The 19646-nt window shown below is 46.8% G+C and overlaps 3 protein-coding genes across 3 annotated transcripts; 2 read left to right on the top strand and 1 right to left on the bottom strand.

The window, feature by feature from the left end:
• The first annotated feature begins 79 nt into the window (after positions 1–79).
• F4812DRAFT_407961 (Clavaminate synthase-like protein) lies at positions 80–1764 on the top strand. The gene is made up of 5 exons (XM_047932333.1): positions 80–287; positions 408–559; positions 670–705; positions 829–1144; positions 1232–1764. The coding sequence occupies exons 1-5, from the start codon at positions 155–157 to the stop codon at positions 1600–1602; spliced, it is 1008 nt and encodes a 335-aa protein (XP_047794551.1). The 5' UTR covers positions 80–154; the 3' UTR covers positions 1603–1764.
• A 78-nt stretch (positions 1765–1842) lies between these two features.
• F4812DRAFT_407957 (uncharacterized protein) lies at positions 1843–5686 on the top strand. Its single transcript, XM_047932332.1, has 4 exons — positions 1843–2092; positions 2363–4470; positions 4517–5335; positions 5417–5686. Exons 2-3 carry the CDS (start codon positions 2583–2585, stop codon positions 5200–5202), a joined length of 2574 nt encoding a protein of 857 aa, XP_047794550.1. The 5' UTR covers positions 1843–2092; positions 2363–2582; the 3' UTR covers positions 5203–5335; positions 5417–5686.
• Positions 5687–9120: 3434 nt separating this feature from the next.
• Positions 9121–10879, bottom strand: F4812DRAFT_464385 (uncharacterized protein; the record flags this gene model as incomplete). The annotated part of the gene is made up of 3 exons (XM_047938338.1): positions 9121–10267; positions 10367–10525; positions 10804–10879. 3 exons carry the CDS (start codon positions 10877–10879, stop codon positions 9267–9269), a joined length of 1236 nt encoding a protein of 411 aa, XP_047794549.1. The 3' UTR covers positions 9121–9266.
• Positions 10880–19646: the final 8767 nt, after the last annotated feature.

Below are 19646 nucleotides of genomic sequence, written 5' to 3'. Positions count from 1 at the left end.
ACCCCCCGCCGATAAACACTCCGCAGTTTGACTTGGTAAGGGTACTCGCCGGGGCTTTAAACGCGATTTCCGCCCTTGAGGTAAATGTTAGGTACCTACTTGTCCCAAGAACAAATAGATAATATTCTCGGCTTCTTCAAGAGATATCACGAAAATGTCATCTAATAAAGCGGCTACCCGGTTTGTGATACCAACGGTTGATATATCACCGTTTCTTGAAGACCCAGCGTCAGCGGCGGCCGCTAAAGTCGTTGAGGATGTACGACAGGCATGTGTCACAAGCGGTTGTAAGTCGTCACCATGGCCTTTTGCTTATGCTAATATATTAAAAAACCTGTTTACTTAACGTCTAGTTACACCAAACTGAAGACTCCTGAAGCAAGTTAATAACCCCTAGGTGTTTTTAGTCTTCCAGGTTGTGAATCACAACGTGCCCAAGGAGCTAAGAGATGCTGTGTTCAAGGCAGCAGAAACGTTTTTCGCCCTACCGCTGGAAGAGAAGAGGAAACTACAACATCCAGTTCTGAAAAATAGGGGCTATGAAACCATAGGCTCACAGGTCAGTAGCTAAGATCAGAATCGCTTTGTTTCTTTGGCCCCAGATAGAAGAAGACTTTTCCATGCAAGTACCGAGTAGTATTAATAATGTTTGAATCCGGGTGGGAATAGGCTTTGCAGGAAGATACCCTTCCGGACCTTAAGGAGGTAAGACGCTCGAAACATATGTTACATTAGGTACCTACCTACCTATGTATCGCCCCGATCAGCCTCTGTCCCATACTCTGATAGGAGATATATACTAACTGGCTACTTCACGTGGGCGCACAGGGATTCTTCGTCGGGCAGCACATAGAGGCCGACGATCCTCGATCACAAGCGCACCCATATCTCATTGGACCGAACATCTTCCCAGCAGGACTCCCTGACGAGGCCCTGAAGGTTCCTACAGAAAGGTATTATTCTGCAGTCTTCGAGCTGTCGTGTAAAGTTATGGAGATACTTGCCCGAGGCTTACCCTATGGCAACGACATCTTTGTACCGTTCATCTCAAACGATCCAGTCTGTATCATCCGGCTATTACACTACCCGCCGCAGGACTCGACGGACGAGCGTCAGCTCGGAGCCGGAGCACATACGGATTTTGGTAAGTTCTTCGCCTTCGGATTATGTTTTCGTACTTAAGATAAAAAAGAAGAACTAACTCTTTTATTTACTTGTCTGCATTTGCTAGGCGCAATCACATTACTGCTGCAAGATTCCTCGGGTGGACTCGAGGTGCTAGACCATTCTACCAATACGTGGGTTGGCGTAGACCCCAACCCAGATGCCTACGTGGTCAACATTGGCGACATGCTATCGTTGTGGACTAAGAATGTGTACAAAAGTACGGTACACCGCGTTGTCAACCGGAGTGGCAAGGACCGGTATTCGGTACCGTTCTTCTTCGACGGCAATACCGACGTCGAGCTAAGGCCGTTTGATGGGAGCGCGCCTACAGTTGTTGGCGCGGATGGCAAGGCGTTGACCGCTGAAGGACATATGCTAGAAAGGTACGGGACTACGTATGGACGAGTGGTGAAGAAAGCTACGGGTGTTTCTTAAGAATGAAAATTGATATATGATTGAGAAGATTGAGAGTCAAGAAAGGGGTAAAAATATTAAAAATGACAATATAGAAAATGATAACAATATGTACCTAACGTAGTATGCAATTACGGGTTATTGGCGAAGACGTGAACATATTAATTTTAATGGATTACGTAATATACACTCGTGCACAATAAATTTGGAGTTTGCGAGGATAAGGGCCTTGCTAATGCATGTATTGCACAATACAAATTAGGTCCCGTTGCCCATCGACCCGCCGCAAAATTCTTTTTCCAACTCCCTCTTCCACACCCGCACGGGCAGCTGATTTGATCCTTTCAAACTCGAAACTTTTTCCCGTCTCAGGACCGAGGATTAAAAAAGTCTGGGTTAAAAAAAAAAAAAGAGACACGTCGGCTATTCAAGTTCTTCCTCCTCCGCTTCTGGGCAAACCCGGAACTCGTCGATCTATTTTCCATCCCCATTTTATTGGAATTCGTTGCTGGTACGTCTGATTCGATTTTCAACAATTTGCCTTTTTTTGTTTTTTTTTTCTCTTTTTCCCTTTACAACTCTCTTCTGATTTGCATTTCGACATGGGAGTTGGTCTATCCTGCTACGCCCTTGCTGGCGTTGCCATACACCATGTCAATGGCTTTACATAGGCTTAAATGGTCTTGAGTTACATCTCAAGACGTATATTTCCCATACTGTTGTTCATCATTCACGACTTGCTGCTGTCGCTATGTACTTCTAACGTTTCCTCTATTCGCAGGTAACGAAGCAATATAGATTACTAAATTACGCGACTCTATCTTCCACCGTGTGCATCATTGTTATTCTCAGCAGCGAATAAAAAGGCAACATCCTGTTTATTACAGTCGCGTCAATTTTCGCCCGAGTCCGTGTCTAGCACAAGTAGTACTGCATTGTGAAGCATCGCGTTGTTATCCGTCTCGTAGACTCCAACACGTCTTAAGGGAAGACTGGTCACGATGCCCGACATAGATCCCATGCTCGAAGACCCAAAGCCCGAAGTTCGGGACGAAACTGTTGGCATACAAGAATATCCAGTGCCCACAACAAATGGTCAAGATAGTACGGCAGTTTATAACGAATCAACTTCGGACCACCAACATGCACAACCTGAAAACGGTGATCCCTCGACTCCTCGCCAACAGGATGTCCGTCCGTCTATTACAAGTGCCGAAGAGTTGCAACTCGCTGCTCAGCTTAGCCAAGGTCTCAGCCAAGGCATGTCCACATTACCTCTCGATCCTAACGAAGACCCGAACCTTCGAAATGTAATAGCTCAGCCCGATGTTCACGACCCTCAACTTCAGCAGCAGGATGGTCAAATGCACCATGACCAGATACCGGAACATGAGAACCACATAGAGAACCACATAGAGAATCATATCCACGAGCAGCACAATGATCAATTGACCCATGGTGATCACCCTATGGACACCCACGATCCTTCTATTCCCCATGGCGACCAGCCCTTACAAGACCAACAGCCCCAACATGAATATCTACCGCAACAGCACCCACAGGAACACCACCAGATACACTTAGCACCACAACAGCCTCACCCGCATCAACATCCCCCTCACATACAACCCCAGAGCACGATGGAGCAGTTAGCCCAGCACTACGCTGCTCAGGCCTCGGCTATACCGGACGGCATACCTCCAAGAAAACGGTCCAAAGTGTCTCGGGCTTGTGATGAATGCCGCAGAAAAAAGGTGAAGTGTGATGCTGTTTCAGAAAATGGTGACGAACCTTGTTCGAACTGCCGCCGTTCAGCAATTCGTTGTCTTTTCAGCAGAATCCCGCAGAAGCGTGGTCCTAGCAAAGGCTATATCAAGGAGCTAGCAGATCGCATACATCACATCGAAGGTAAATTAGCGAGCGAAGGGGGCAATGTGGATAGCCTGAGTGAGCTTTTGAACGGTGCTAGAAGAGATTCGGCTGATATCTTCGGCACACCTGGACATTCGGAAGAGAATAGTCGTAAAAGGCCGTATTCAAATATGTCTGGCGGCGAATTAGCAACGCCCATGATCTCACGACAGGGAACGTGGAGTTCAGAACCACGACCGATCCAGCCTTACCAGACCCCCTCGGGGAATTTCAGGGCACCCCCATATTCTGCTAACAGATTGGCACCCCAACCTTTGCCCAAGCCTGATGCAGGTACACCTTCCCGTCTAGGGGCTGTCATAGACACAGTGCCACTTGATCTCGACCACAATGGTGCAACCCGTGAACTAGACGAGGGTGCGTTTAATGGCTATCTCAATGTAGTTCATTCGTGCTTTCCTTTGCTTGCAGCAAGTAAAGCTCGTGTTGAGAGCCAATTAGCGCAGTGTCCACCTCTTCTCCGGGACGCCTTCGTTGAGGCACTTTATGGTACTATGCAGTCTTGTGTTTCGATCCCTGGCCTGTATACTAATGTCGACATTGGCTCTGGTACACGGATGATAACGGAGTGGGAATCTGACCCGACTCCGCGTACGCCAGTCATGAATCTGATTCATCTTCAAACACTCATACTGACGGTCCTTGCAACTGATAACTACGGTCCCCCGTCACTGAAAGGTGAGCATGGAGGCCCGTCCAAGGCTTCGGTTTTGGGACGCGCCGTAGGTCTAGCCTATTCGATGAGGCTTCATCTTTTGGGTCTAGAGACAAGCGTTGATGCTCCTCTAGAACCTGATTCAGATGAAAATATCGCAACTCGAGCTTGGTGGACATTAGTCATGTTGGACCGCTGGAATGCTATCGGGACCGCAAGTCCGTTGTTTATACCGCACGAGAGTGTAGTTATTCTGCCTAGTCTGCAGTCGGTTCTAGGCGAAAACGTGTATCACTTAGCACGTGAGTATATCGAATATATTGCAGAGGTCATGGCTAACAATAATAGGGTTGTCGAACATTCTTGGCCACATCGCACCAGTCGCTTTGGCTTCCCCCAAGGTACTGTCTCCTGAGTCAGGTGCAGCACCCATCTTGAGTTCTTTCATCAACCTTTCGATGGAGCTCTTCCGGGAGATTCTGCCTCAAGGCATTACACCCTCTTCGCATCCTGTATTACATATGGTTTACTATCATTGTAGGTTACTTGCGTATCTCTTTCAGACCAACGCAACATCATCCGATATCCTGTGGCCGTGCAAGGAGACGGTGGGCCTCTTACTTACCAATACACAACTCCTGACGCCGTTGAACCATCATTTCTTCTGCCTCACGGCGCTATCTCTCCTCGAGCTAGTCAAGGTCGAAGAAACTCACGACGAAGCCACATCGCTCCTAAGGCAGCTTCTGGATTCAAACCTTGCTCCGTCGACATGGGATGCGGTTATACGTGACCGTATAGCGGAGCAAATTCGGCCTTCTACTGCCCAGGCCGCAGCAAACCAAAGCTTACAGCACCTTGCGGATTTGGCTACGGCAACAGAATCCGAAGCTCCTAAGCCGGAGAAGGGTTCGGATTCCGCGTCTCTCAGGACAAGCGATAATTATAATAACGTTGGATTTGACCCCCGGGTACTGACTCGAGGTGGCTACTTAAATGTTTTGACTGAAACTCAGCCATTTATGATGCGATAGTATAGCATCTGTCCTATTACGTCGCCCGGAACTATAAGTCGATACGTACCAATAGGAGTAAGGTGGTTTCGCTCTCCGAGATATCCAATGGCAAACCGCTTGACACAATCTCCACTTCCCGATACATACCTAGGTACCTAACCTTTCTTGCCTCTTCCCAGGTATCAACGCAAGGTATAGCCATAGAATAATTTTAATCGATAATTCTTTCCAGGTATGGGCTGTTTGCCAGATGGTCCATGTTTTTGGCATTCAAGGAATAGACGGCGAGCAAGGTCTACTGTTTCAATAAGGAAAGTCGCCATTCTTAATTTAAAAGAAAGTCGAACATTCCTCGTTTCTCAAACCTCGGTATGGTGCTATAAACTCGATGCAATCGGTGGTATCGGCTCAGAGGTGGAGTTGCTTCATCCAGCCTCATAAAAAAAGGCCAGGCGGGTTACATTAGTGATTCATATTAATGACAACCACGATAAATATGTTACGTTCAGGGACCGGTCGTGATAGGATCACGCGTAGTTGACATGCTGCGCCGCTTTGCTGCTTGCTTGCTCGTTTAGAGGTTGCCATTAAAATGGCAGGGGTGCAATTGTGAAAGTAGTATTAATGTGGTTTTGCCAGTGTTGAGTGTTCGTATAAGAGGAACCGAGAGATTGGTCGTCGAAAGTAGGTAGTAGGTTGAATATCTGCCTAAAGGTATTCCTTTAAGAGGTAGCCACATCAGAACCGTAAAGAAGTATTGTCATAAAGCTACCCTGCTTCGAAGCTTTCAAGAGTTGCATGCACCAAGCACACTGTGCATATACGACGAGCCAATCATGTTATACCATATACCCAAAACGGCAAGTAGCCGTAATCTCATCTCAAAGTCTACTGTAACGAAAACTTGATATATTCTTCGATCTGAGATCTTACGAACTGCTGCTGCTGCTGCTAGTAGTAGTGCTACGTACAGCAGAGATCGATTGTACGTTGATGCCGGGAACTGAAAACTGACATACGCATGCTTCATAGCATTTTTCGCACTGGGTTGTTTACTACATGCTACGAATCAAGAATACTAAAATAAGGAGTGTTTAACTATTAGCTTCGGTTTTTTTGTTTTGCTATTGACGCTATTGATGCATCTTCCCCTGACCGTCCGATATTCCCTAGGCTTACGGACCCGAGAAGCCCATGATTATCACCATCACTTATCGAATACCGCAGTTTTTTAGTTTTTTTTTGTTTTTTTTTTGTTTTTTTTTGATCGGCTCATTCAATTCAGCGGGCGTCTACACTACCGTCTCTTGGCATTTGGAGATAAATAGCAACGTTCCGGCTCCGCCCAGCGCATTCCGAGTGTCCCCAAAATAAGTAAAACGTTGTAACTATTTCGATTCAGGCACATATATATATCCCTATATATATTATGTATATCGTATATACATACTAGGTAGGTGGTATGAGAGGTAGCACCTGCCAGGTAAGTAACATGCCGCTGTGTTTCTGGCGATATCTTCAGTGTAAAGAGGTTTACTCATCAGAGCCGAACTATAATATGTTCGTACCCACCATTCTTGATTGAAGAAGTAGTACTACTAGCCCTTCGAAGTGAGACTTCCCCATCAGATAGACTCTCGTCTATCTATGTTGATGAATTAACACCTACCTAACCAACTGTAAAACAAGAAAAAAGGGGGGCCGAGGGGGGAGAGGGGGGGCTTTTCTTTTCTGTAGTGGAACGGCTTGGGCCAGCCACCGTGAAGAAGTTTGGCTATTTCTGCCGAGCAGCACGCGAAGTGGAGTTTTTCGCTCTTTTTAGTCGTCCTATTGTAGCGTCCTCTATTGATTACCTCTATTGGTATGGTGATGCCACGTGGAGCTTTGGAGAGAGAGAGAGAGAGATAGAAGTGAAAGAAAAAGAGAGAAAAAAGTGCAATTTCTCTCCTAATCGTCAACGTTGGAGAAGGTGATATCGTTGCATACGTGAGTTATAGCATAAAAGCTTGAACTCGGGAATTCGAGATAAGCGAGAGTAAATGCGGAGCGAGTAAGAACCTGGAGTTATGGAGTATGGAGTATGGAGTATTTATTTGTTGGAGATCTAAAGGACACATATATTACCCGCATGGCTCGATGAATATACCTACCTAATTATGTAGGTATCTATCGTAGCGTTTCGGTGGTTGAGTTAGGCAGGTAATGTCTCTCCTGACTGTATTTTCGATATAAACTTGCATCTCGTATAGGACCAACAAACCATTTTATCCCCCCCCATTTGCCTAAACGTGGCTTCAGCGTTTGCCGATCTCTCTCTGTCGGCAGCGAGTTTGCGAGAATAAGACAGCGAATCAACGCCAAGCCCTCACTCCATCATCCGACTTCTCACGAATCAGGATGGTACCATCATGTCGTCACTGGTGAGGTCTTTTCTTCCCGATCGCTTTCTCAGAAAAATACATATTTTCGTTTCGTTCGAGTTCTTTCCTCTCTCTCTCTTTTTACCTTTGTGTTCCATACATAAATTCCCAGTGATTCCCCCCTCCCTCTTCGGCCACCTTTTTTTACGTGTATGTTTTTCTTGTGTATTCTCTTGGTTCGTCTTGGAAGCCTGTCGCGTGTCCCACCACGCTACGCCTAACCATAGGTCATAGGCTGGTTTCTTCTTACCGACTCCAGAATAGGACGGCATAAATGGGAGGCTTAGAAAATATAATAAAAAAAAACGGGAGAGAAACGACCCCCCCATCCCTTAAATTACTCTTTCAAACCACCGATGGTGCGCCGAGGCCGTATCGATTTGGCATGTCCGCATCCATGCAGCAAGTATTTCTCGAGTGCCCTTTTCCTTTTTAAACAAGAAACATGGCCTTCGAAAACCCGGCGTGGACCCGCTTCGCTCCATCGCTTCATTCGGAAGCTCGCGACATCGGCTGCAGGAACAAGAAATCTCCTCGGAGTGACGAGGCGCGCTACTGTAAAGCCGACGTCTCTAAAAACCAACATAGTGGATTTCACTATCTGTATACCGCGAACCGCGCCTATCCTTTATGCTGAGTCGTCAATTCATCACCCTAGTCATTCTTGGTTTCCTTGGCTTTGGAAAACCTTGAGGGAAAAACCCCCAACCTCTGTGGAGCCTCTTCGTCGCCTCTACTAGAGGAATTATGCATGACCCCCGATTCAGTCGCAAGCTGTCAGCTGATCGGCACATGGGCATGTGTCCAGAGATGTCAGGGTGTTATAATAACAGCGTGTTATAACAACGATAACAATAGCTATATCTGAATAATATACCCAAAGAGGCAAGTATATACCGTATCAAGGTGAAAAGACAACGCAAGAAGACTCGTGAGATTATCCTGCAGCGAGCGACTCCGATTCGTCTTGCCTTTTCTAACCGATGTACCCAAGATACCCTTTTTAGGGCCTCCTCTACTTCTAATCTATGTGTAGCAACAAGGTAGATAATATTTTTTTTGGCTGTGAAACAGGCCGCCTTCTCACACACTCTCAGCCCGTTAAGGGTCTGGATCTAAATATTTAGGGGGGAAATGATAAACATATGCTGTTGGAGGTAATATGTACGACTGGAAAGAGGTTTCATATGCGCGAGCCGCTCTCGTATGAGACAGAAGATACCAAAACAAAATTCAAGAACAATATCCAAAAGAACGCCTCCCGAGAATCCGGTAGTGTCATAGTTCTGCCACCCGGAGAACAGAAAAATGCCAGACCTCCCCTTCCGCCGATAAAAGGTTTTCGCAAATCCGCGCCATTGTCCGTTTGATGAAGGCGATGATCAGAATGAACTGATTCGACAGCAGAAAAAAAAAAGGAATAAAAAAAATAAAAGAATTTCACAGCGCAAAACTAGATTCCCTAAGGGGTATACGATGGATGTAACAAGAGCTCAAGTTCTTGTCATAAAGCGCGTGGTATCATGATTGAAGAAAATGCAGCGCGAGAAATCAAAACGCTGATAGTTCCGCATTTATCGGAGCCTGCCGGTATGTATATTATCACCGGGCATATGCCCCCTTCGTAGTCACACATACGTGCCGATGTGGTGGCGAACTGGTCTAAGCAGTATCCCACAAGCCGGAGGCTACAGGATCCGGCGAGTGTGTGATACCGTCGGTGAAATTGTTCATACCCCAGATAGACTCGTCTTCCATCAGAGGGAAGACGGAGCTGCCGTCGTCAAACGAGGACTGGTTGGAGAGCAGCTTACTTGCGGCAGTCGTGTTCTTGAACTGGGTAAAGTCAAGATTACTGAGGTCGTTATCGGTAAGTATGTTCTGTGACATAGCCAGATAGCTACTCGTCCCGCTGTTGCCGTAGCCGTCGAACTGCGGCTCGCTGAACGCCGAGGCCAAATCTTCCGTCTCGGAGACATCGCCCGAATTCGAGGTTAGAGTCGGCTCCGTAGAGCCACCGAAATCGAGCCCCATGTACGATTGCGTTTGGTCGAAACTCGAGGGTGTGAAGCTTTCACCTTTCAGCTCTAAGCCGTCATATTGCGCCCAATCGACCGACGCCGCGCTAAGACCGGCGCTGAACATGGGTGGTTCGTAATCGGAAACACCCGAGAAAAGGTCGAACGAGGAAGAGTACTCGGAGTAACGGATGTTGGAAAGGTCCAACGGCGGCAATTGCCCATTGAGATGCTGGAACGACGAATTTCCATCCATCGAAGGCGACGCTTGAGCGGACTTCGCCATCCGCGCCCCTCGATCAGGTGACGAAGAGCCGGCGGTTCGGGATCGATCGGCGGATTTAGTACCAAGACTGCTCGAGCTGCCGGTCCTGTGCATCGACGAGCCGCGATTTATGGTATACGGACCACTCTTCTGCGAGGCCTTCGTATGCCTCGCCGGAGGTTTATGGTGACCATTCTCGTCAAAACTCAGGATAGGTTCCGAGTGCGCCGTATTCGTGCGCCGTCGCCGGGGGGTAGCCCTGGGCTTTGCCGGCTGAACATCTGCTTCCGCTTCTGAATCGGACTCTGGGACGGTGTCGAGAGCGGGCTCTTTCTTGTGCGAACAGGTGCATCGTCCTCCATGGTTACAACAACAGCTGTCTGGACCGGCAAATGGACTTCAAGGTCAGACTCGTAGGTCTTTTACATATATAATAGGAACCATTTTGTAGGGCTTCTTTAGATGGGGGGATGCCTCACCCTTGTGTCCTTCAACTGTCTGCTTTAAATGGGCGCATTTATGCGTCTTCTCGCCGCAGTCGCATTTGACATGAGATGACCGCGACTTGCGCATCGCGCGGCAATGCTGGCATTGCGACACGGGTCGGCCCTTTTTGTTGATATGCTGGAGCGGTCGATCTAGACAAGTTGCGACCACGTGTAAGTAACATATTTCCAATTATAGTAAATTTAGTAATAGATAGTTCGTATAACGGGAAACAAGCGAAGAGAAAAAAGAAAAAATGTCCGAGCCGAGTTTTATCTCTGCTCTCTATCTTTTGTCTGCCCCTAAAAAGCTAACGATTGACTTATATGTGCTGCCCCCGCGGGGGTCCTTGTAAATGGACTCGATAGACGGGGGGGAAGGATGAAATGTAATGACTGGGAATGCAGCAATAATTGCGCTCGCTACTTACCTGCATGTTGGCAATTGCTAACCCGGTGTCCTCTAACGCAGGCTTCGCAAGCCCATTTCTCGCCGTCAATCAACATTGTGCGGGCTTAATCAAGGCTGTAACGAGTTGAAGAGACCGGAGAGCTGCTCGGGTTTGCGAACGGGTCGACACTCAATAAACTCAAAACTAAATTCGGGCGGACTCAAGGAGCGGTGGGCGCTCAGTGAGTGATGGCAAGCAAAATCGAGGCTGCCCACTAGAAACCGACTGGGAAAGTGCTGGGAACGTGGGTGTTCAAGGGGCCAACAAAGGCCCGAGAGTAGCGACTTGGTAATGGTAGCTAATAAGCTTAGTAGGTTGCGTTGCAGTGAACCGGGGCGGCGCTGCGACGGGGGGTAACTGAGTAGGTAAGGTTATTGTGAAGTGTGAAGCGAATCCCTCATGCACGCATCTCCAAGGGTAGCTGTTTGTGTGTGATGTAAGTAGAACAGGTAGGGGGGTAGATATGATGTGAGTGTAAGACGGGCCAACAACTTCGGAAGAAGTATCCAAGTGTTCGTCTGTAAGTTGTCCGTAAGTGTCTGTTTCTGTGTAGGTGTGTGTATATATGTGTGTGTATACAACAGCTTAGGTGATATTGGTGCCGTCCGGAATAAAGCGAATAAGTATGAACGGTATGAATGGGAACTATTGTTTAAGACCGAGGCTGAACCGGAGTAAGAGACCGCTTTTGCGACTATGAAAAGAAAGCAGGAAGAAAGAAGCTCCTGTCTACCTAGGTAAGAAAGAATATGGTGGATTGAGTGGAGATTTTTCTTCGCTTGGAAAATTCTGTTTTTTAGTTGAGGCGATTGCGGTTTGAGAACTCTTGTCTCTTGTCTTTTTTTTATTCCCCGTTAAGGAGCCGCACAAAAAAAGGTCAATTAAGTTTCAATGAATTATTTTTTTCTGCGCGCGGTGATCAGCCGTCGGCACCAACACCAAGGGCTAGCTAGAACTGCACAGTGCAGCGCGAACGCTTCTCGGCGGTGCTATGCGGCTAATAGAGTCTGACCGGGAAAAGGCCCTGCCTCAGATGGGGACTATCGGAAATGGGTTTTGACTGACGTGGGTGTAAGTCGTTTTTTTTTTTCTTGGACAAGAACCTCCAGGCGCCAGTACAGTAGCTTACCTATCAGCTGCTGAGTTAAACCTGGACTGGTCCAAGACTCTAAGTTGAATTCGTGGTTTTCACGACAAGTTGAAGTATATCCGTATAGTTCTATATATATACCGTAGTATGATATCAGAAACGGCGCGGCTGTCGAGTTTGGTGTGAGTGAGAGCAAGCGAGAGTGACGGGAGCAGTCGGCTCGGGAAGGGGGAACGTGGGAGGTTTAAAGAAAAGTCTTGAGTTCAAAGGACCGGTTGGTAAGGTAACGTAGGTTAGGTACTATGGAGGTGGGCAGGCTTATCATTTACAAACCTGGTGGGATGAAGAACCGTCAAGTTCAAAATAGAAGCCCAAAGCGAGAGAGAAAAAAAAAATACTTAGTCCTTCCATAGCAAACCTAGCCGGGAATATACTTGTTGATGGATGTCATCACGGGCTAATGGCACTCCAGACATGGCTAGCAGGCTAGCAATGACGGAGTCTGTGGATTGGCTGGGGGGATTGAAAACTACTGGCCTGATTTGGCCTGATTTGGCCTGGAAACGTTTCTTAAAATCCAGATGATGAAGCACCGTAATACTCAACTAGGTAAAGGGCCAGGAAAAGGAATTACCTAGGAAAAAGAATATAATGAAATAAAAAAAGGGTGGGCACGCCAAACGAAGACTATGGTACTTAGCGCGAAACCAAGCCTACAGGTAATGTACAACATATCTACTCGCGCTTGCGGCTTTGGTAGATTGGATGTACCTAGACTGAATGTAGACTGTACGTACAAAATAGATAGAGCCAAGGTTTTCCACCCCCCAAAACAGTACCAAGAATCTCTGGGCATTACATCGGTGTTGGGAGGAACTTGCAACCCACGCCGGACCCAGACTAGCCAGCCAGTAGCGACTTGCGCTTTCTCAGCCTACCTTGCCTAAGCTTGCCTAAGCTTGCCTAAGCTTGCCTACCCCTACTTCGTTAGCTTCGATTTGGGACTGGGGGGAAACCTAGCAGTTTAGCACTTGGATGACCGCCAAGGGCGGGATCACTTACAGGACTATGACAGGGGCTTCCATGCCGCGACGATGGGAATAGAAAAACGTTTACCTAGGTAGGTACCTACCTAGTCCCAATTGTCATAACTGTCACCTACGTATTATGCAACACTATCAAGTAAGCTAAAAAGCATGTACTTAGCTAGCTATAGCTGGTTACCTACCTACCTACCTAGTTAGGTACCGGCTTGTCTTTCCTCATCTAGGAATAATGAAGAATACCTAATGAGGAATAAGGAATAGCAACGTTAAGTAACGGGCATTACGGCTGTTAAACGGTACGTTGAAAGTAAAAATATACCTTACTTATTTCAAGCTTTACTTCTTTTTCTCCCCTCTCCTTTTTTTATTTATTTATTTCTATCTCTTCTTTCCGGATACCCTCCGAATTATTATAAACCAGTAATACTCAGTTAACACCCTTCCACCGAGTTCAGATTGGATTCCTGGCAGGCGTGAGAAGCTTGGGAGGGATATTCCCTACTACGCAGCTTACCTATGCATATTATTTTAGGATCTGATTCACAGCTGCGCATCTCTTTTCTTGGCACATGAGCCTGTGCACATGCGGGTTAAACTGTGGTGTAAGTCGGTCATTGTATTCGGGAATCGCGGGTCATTCCGAAGCCTCGTTAACCTAAAAGTAACTTGGAGCGCACTTGAACGTCGGAGATTAAGTACAATAGGTACAAATTGCACCTCTTTGGTGCTATATAGGAATTGACTTACAGCCGTTCTCGACTACAACGCCCAAGAAACATTCCAGGACAGCCGCCGTCTTGGCCCTTGGCAAATCGTATCGAAGCGGTTTCTAATAAGCCGATCATCTATATTGTATACGTACGTGTCTGCGAAATATTCTTGGCGAATTGGCTATACATAGATAATAAGTCTTATTCTCGCCGATCGTGGGCGAGGTACGACTGAGCCTGGTATCTGGCGTCTTGGGAAGCGTTTGCTGAACCTTGTGATGAGACTCTAATGAGACTCTACCAACGTCAATTGGGTATCTATATTATTAAAGTCCTAAGGGCATCGATAACCTCATCTAAATAACCCGAATCCTTGCGAGCGCTCATCTAAGAAGTCCAGGGCAGAAATGCGCATCTAAGATCTTGGCTGCCAAGAATTTTGATATCAGTTAATGTTACATGTTTCTCGAGTACCTAAGGACTTGCAGGCCCGGAAACATCATGATACAACGGCAGTCCGGTCGATTCGCTGCCCGGCGTTGGTCAAGGCGAGGCGCGTGGTAAAATTGAAAGCCAAGCCAGGAACATGTTTAAAGCACTTTCCAACGGAGAATGGGTATGACCAGATGCTATTTTCCTGGTAACTCCGGACGCGAGAGGCGTAGATACCGTAAGTCTTGGATCCTACGTGTATATCATTCCCCCCTCGGCTTTCAAAGGTCAAAATCTCATGGATGGACCGGCTTTTAGAAGGGCCGTTCCGTCCTTGGTCTAGATATACCGGCATTACCTTGCTGTTAACCAGCGAAGATACTGTTAAATGTTTCGAACGATCGTCGTCTGTTACGATTTATTTGTAAAGTCCGAAGAGTAATACAAACCAGCGATTCATCTGACGGTATAGCCACGATGGATTGTGAGACTACCAAGACTGTTTGGCGCCAGCTGGTTTATGCAGGAACAGTTGAATGAATTGAACAGACCCGAAGCAACTCAACTGCCTGTAGGGGAAAGGGGGACAGAGCAGCCAACTCCCCTCCTCAACAACAATGACAACAACAACGACGACGACGACAGCAACCATCACCGTTTCAGAGGCCAAGGAAGGATTCTCTATTACTGTACAGCATATAGCAGTTGCTTGATACAGTAACACAGTAACACAGTAACATAGTAACACAGACCCTTCGATTGAGCCCTTCGTGCTTGAATTGTTATTACTTAGTAGTATTCTTATTATTATTTACTTGCCTACTTGCCTACCTGCCTACTTACACAGGTATTGTACAATACATGATACTATGTACACTATTTTATAGATCGAATAGGAACAGGCTATTAGGCGGACACCCCCCGTAGCGGGCGGACCTAAATCCTAGAGGTGCAGAATACGGAGCCTCGTCTCACACACCGTAATACTGACATCAACGAATTTCCAACCGGCCGCTGTAGGCGCCAATTCATGTAACGGGAGCCCCGGAAGAGTACAAGAATACATCACCAAATACATGAAACTAAATGCATCACCAAATAGTTACCTGAACGTCTTATGTAAGGTCTTTGCAGGTGGGATGCATTAGATGGGTCTTTCTTTTTTTTTCTTCATCATCTTTCTTTCATAGAATACCAGTTCATCTGCCCAAAATCCTTCCGTATCGTCGTACTAATTTATTGTCTTATTTAAATAAGGTACATAGTAAGTGTTATGAAAATTGTTTAAGGCCGAACACGCAATGATTAAGTCGGACTCGAGGGATTGCTGACCAAAAAAAAAGAAGAAAAAAAAGATCGGTATAAACCCAAGAGCTCGGAGCTGCCAGTAGCTTACTAGCATGTATTTACATACTTGGACGATTACTTCTTCTATACCTACCTCACAGCTACATAAGGTATAGGTATAACAGGTAGGTATACGATGAATCAAAGGGTGCCGTATGTATTTTTTAGTAACCACCTTAATTCCCTACCTTAGGTACCTAAGGTATATATAACCCGCGTCTTCATACATTGCATAGGCCTAGATCCAACGTGCATCCATTCGCATATCATATAGTAATGGGCTATACTACCTGTCTAGGTACCTAATGTGTATGTATTCAGGCACAATACGTCTGTTGAAAACGTACAGTATAGTATCTCGAGAAGTTGTACGGCCTCGTGCCTAGCCCTATTCTAATTTAAACGATTAAAAAAAAATACCTACCGAGTTGAATAAAAAAACAAAAAAAAAAACAAAAAAAAAAAAACACCGTTGGCCGGCCCGATAGATTATTTACTATGTAGATGTGACTTACGAAGAAGTACGTACCTTACTTGTCCCGTCTTAGGTAGCCCTAAGCGCCCCAGTTCCCAGCTTCCTTGATTTCGTAACTCAAATTACCCTTTACTGTGGTAGTTACCGTGGATAATTACTTTTAGTCAGGTAGTTACCTACCTAACCCACCTAAGCTTCTAACCTATTTTATTTCAATTATAATTTTATTCTTTTCTATTCTTTTCCTTTTTTTCGCTTTCTTTCCTCCTCCATTCTCCCACGTCAATTCCCGCGCCTTGCATTTCTTCTTAACTCCCTTTCTGCACCGAATCCACCCCCATCCCAAGACGAATCGCACGTCACGATGTAATGAAAATTTTCTCTTTCCCCCAACCCGCCGAATATTCTCCTCGCTACTCTCGACCTCCCACACCCGTCATACTTTTTTATATGCCCAATCCAATTATTCATGTTTTCGTGGATGCCTTACTTTCGAGGGGCAATACCAGTCAACCCGACTTGCTCCGATTCTATTCTTTCTTCGATTCTGCTTCCGTAGTAGAAAGCAACTGCTGTGCTACGCTACAACCGAATACCTCTTCCAACTTACCGGGTTTCTATTAAGTTGTGCCATTTTTTTCGAGGCATCACCTTTTACCCTGCAGCTATCACTTGCATAGTCTGTGCGGTGAGAAGATGCGACGACGCTGAAATCTCTATCCCGCGCGACTCCCTGCCCTAGTAGGAATCCTACTGTCCGCTGGTATCGTCAACCCAGCGACCAGATACCGAGCTGTATCTACTTGGTTTCAGCCTTGCCTACCTAATGCGTAGTTTACCTGTCAGTCACACTGCAGTAGTTCGTCTTCAAGCGAGATGTGCAGTGAAGTTACTCTCCGCAGTAACTTACTCTAGCCCGTGAACACTATAACGTGCGCCACTATGGCAATGGGCTATCACGTTGAGGGACCCCCCCCCCCCCTCCCAGTCTTAATAAAAGGATGGGTTAAACAAGCCAAGGGTTTATCTCGGTGGCAAATAATCTAGTACTCTCCCAGTTTGGTCATGTCAAAGGGTTTGCTCAACTGCACCTCAACCCGACCTGACCAAAATTCTTGTGCCTATCTGAAGCGGCACGCTCATCTCATCTATCACGTTGGGCTTGCGCTTGCTTTCTTACACGTCTCGTTGGGATGCATGACTATACAAGCATAATGCCATGCTAACATGCCATTCGGCTGTGGCCCGACATGGCGGATTTCCCCAGATACCCAACATTATTCCTTCGGGGCCCTCCATAATCGCGGCATCACAAGACCGTCCTAGCGGCTACTACCACACCCGCACTTGGCAGTGAGCGACGTACTGGACCCCTGAATCTGACCTGGCCTTCCACGAGCTGGCTAACTGCCTACGCTAAAGACTAGTGTCACCCTCGCGGTTGCAATTCTTATGTCAAGACGCCGGCGACCACTACTTACCACCATATAGGGTTCCCTGATGGTGTAGGTATCAGGGCCATTTAAATGTGGGCTGAAAAAAATATCGTCCACAAAACCCTTTGTGGTATATCGAGCTTTATCAAGATGCCCTTGGATCGGGAAGCTTGATTGAGCAAGTTGAACCGTTAGTGCGAGAGATGTATTTCCTGCATCTTTTTTCTACTGGAACCCCACACTGTTATTGTTCGTTGCATACTATCCCGGGTTGTCCTAAAAGTTGGCCACACAAGTGTCTCGCGCGTCGCCAGAAATAGGAGCGAGCAGATATTTGCGGCTAAAATGACGAATGTACGGGCTGGTTCGGAATTTCAGGACCCAATCCCCAATAGCTTATGGCAAAATTGGGGTTTCCCAAGGTGGAAACACCCGAACCTTTGGGTTGAACTACGCCCGTTTAATGCTTCGACAAGGCTTCTACAAGGTTTCTAGAAGCTCGCCTTGTTTAGCCCTTTATACCGGTACATACTACTCAGGCCATGTCACCTTTCGCACTGTATGTTGTCAAGGTCTCTAGGTGTTCATGCATCTTTCGCACCAGAAGCGACAATGCCGCCGGCAATCTTGATCCTTGCTAATATCGCTCCTTACGGGTGCCCGCCGGATCGAGTTGTTGGCCAACCTTATAGTTGGTAACATAATCTTCTACATTTGTTAGTTGCTGTCGACATCCAGTCTAGCCCGTGTCAATATTCGCCTGCACATGCCGGGAGTAGCAAGTACTTGTTTACATCCCGGAGCGAATAACCAGCATGAGATATGAGAAGGTAACGAAGCCTTGCATATCTGCGACTCCTATATTGGGACTGTGCAGGGAGGTCTGACAGGAGTACCTGTGAGGTCGCAAGTCTGCGGCACCTCTACGTACGAGCCCGCGTTTCCTCACAAGGTGTTGGCACTGGCTCCCTGCCTGGCTCCCCACAAGCTTTTACAGCCTTTTCACACGCTCAAATCTTGTCAAAAATAAGACATGTCAGCCCCAGACATGTCAGTCCCAGCTAGCAACTATCTTTCATTCCTATTGGGCATGGCTGACGACTGCCAATGCTAATGTAACTTGTAAGATATCCTTTAAGTTACACTCTCTAGCTTTCCCCGCTTTCAGTGGATAGCTTCCAAAGCTTGATTTTGCCGATTTGAACCACTCTTGCCCAAGAGGTTGGTCCTGGAATTCATTCATTAGCTCCCAACTGGACGCGCGGGGTTCTACGGCTTGCATGCCCCTAGATGATGATGAGTCTGCTACGTTCTGACACCATATTGCAACGGAGCTTCGGAGTTCACTCAACCTCAAGTCATGTACGTACCTAGGTAGGTTTATTCATTTCCTGCGCTGGGCTCCCTGGTTGGTTGGCTGGCTTTGATAGTCTTCGGCTTGAGACGACCCAGAGGAGTCGGGCTTACCGACACTGGCACGTTGCTATGCAGCATGTAGCTTGTTTACTCGTATGGATGTCTAGAAGTCTAGCATCGAGATGGCAAGGTCTAGGGTAACTATTCACAAGAGGTAAAAGGTTATACCATGCCAGCTAAACGTTTTATACGTTTATCGGCATTCGCAGTCCAATCATTGACGCGAGTGTTTTCGCTCCTGGCAAAGATCAGAGTATGAACCCGTTGCTGGGCGCCCGGATTGGAGAGATCGTTTTGAATCTCCTTGAGAGTCCGGGAATCAGTTGAGGTCACATAAAATTTCCAGTATCTGTTCCGTTTTCCTTCTGTTCAGCAAGATCTAAACTAGCCGCGATCGTTAGGTTAGGCTTCCACGACAATTGTCGCAGGTTGTTTTATTACCACCAATCACAACGCGTCCCCTGTGAGCTGGTATGGAGCTTATGAAGGTGATATTATACCTCGAAAAGCAAAGGCAAGTATATCCTGATGATCGAGTTCGTTTACTCCGTAGATATTACTTTCAGTTCTCCGTTCCTTCACTACACGTCGCCACAGTCTTCAGGCGGGAATAAACACAAGCAATTGTAAGATAGATTCTTTCCGGCGCTACGAAGCGGTTATCACGCGATGCCGCGAATTCGCCCACACCATTCTGGTAATATGGCATGGATGTTGGCTGGTCATTAGTTATTTCATCAATTCCGCTGTACCTTGTTAAGCTTTGCGTAGAGTGCCTTTAGATCCCCGGCGGAGATCTGTGTTTGGCATAAACGGAAAGCGATTCGATTTGTGTTCAGCGTTTGAATCCACAGACCTCGCTCTGAGTAA

The sequence above is a fragment of the Daldinia caldariorum genome (assembly GCF_022478825.1).
Source record: "Daldinia caldariorum strain CBS 122874 unplaced genomic scaffold F4812scaffold_1, whole genome shotgun sequence".
NCBI lineage: Eukaryota > Fungi > Ascomycota > Sordariomycetes > Xylariales > Hypoxylaceae > Daldinia > Daldinia caldariorum.
This window is presented reverse-complemented; position numbering and strand designations above follow the sequence as displayed.

What these genes read in the sequence shown, in the direction of transcription:
- F4812DRAFT_407961 (XM_047932333.1), top strand. Translation starts at nt 155, where the DNA reads ATGTCATCTAATAAAGCGGCTACCCGGTTTGTGATACCAACGGTTGAT. An exon ending in GGCATGTGTCACAAGCGGTT is followed by an intron (nt 288 to 407) that starts GTAAGTCGTCAC and finishes AGGTGTTTTTAG; the next exon opens with TCTTCCAGGTTGTGAATCAC. An exon ending in CGGAGCACATACGGATTTTG is followed by an intron (nt 1,145 to 1,231) that starts GTAAGTTCTTCG and finishes TGCATTTGCTAG; the next exon opens with GCGCAATCACATTACTGCTG.
- F4812DRAFT_407957 (XM_047932332.1), top strand. Translation starts at nt 2,583, where the DNA reads ATGCCCGACATAGATCCCATGCTCGAAGACCCAAAGCCCGAAGTTCGG. An exon ending in AAACGTGTATCACTTAGCAC is followed by an intron (nt 4,471 to 4,516) that starts GTGAGTATATCG and finishes TAACAATAATAG; the next exon opens with GGTTGTCGAACATTCTTGGC.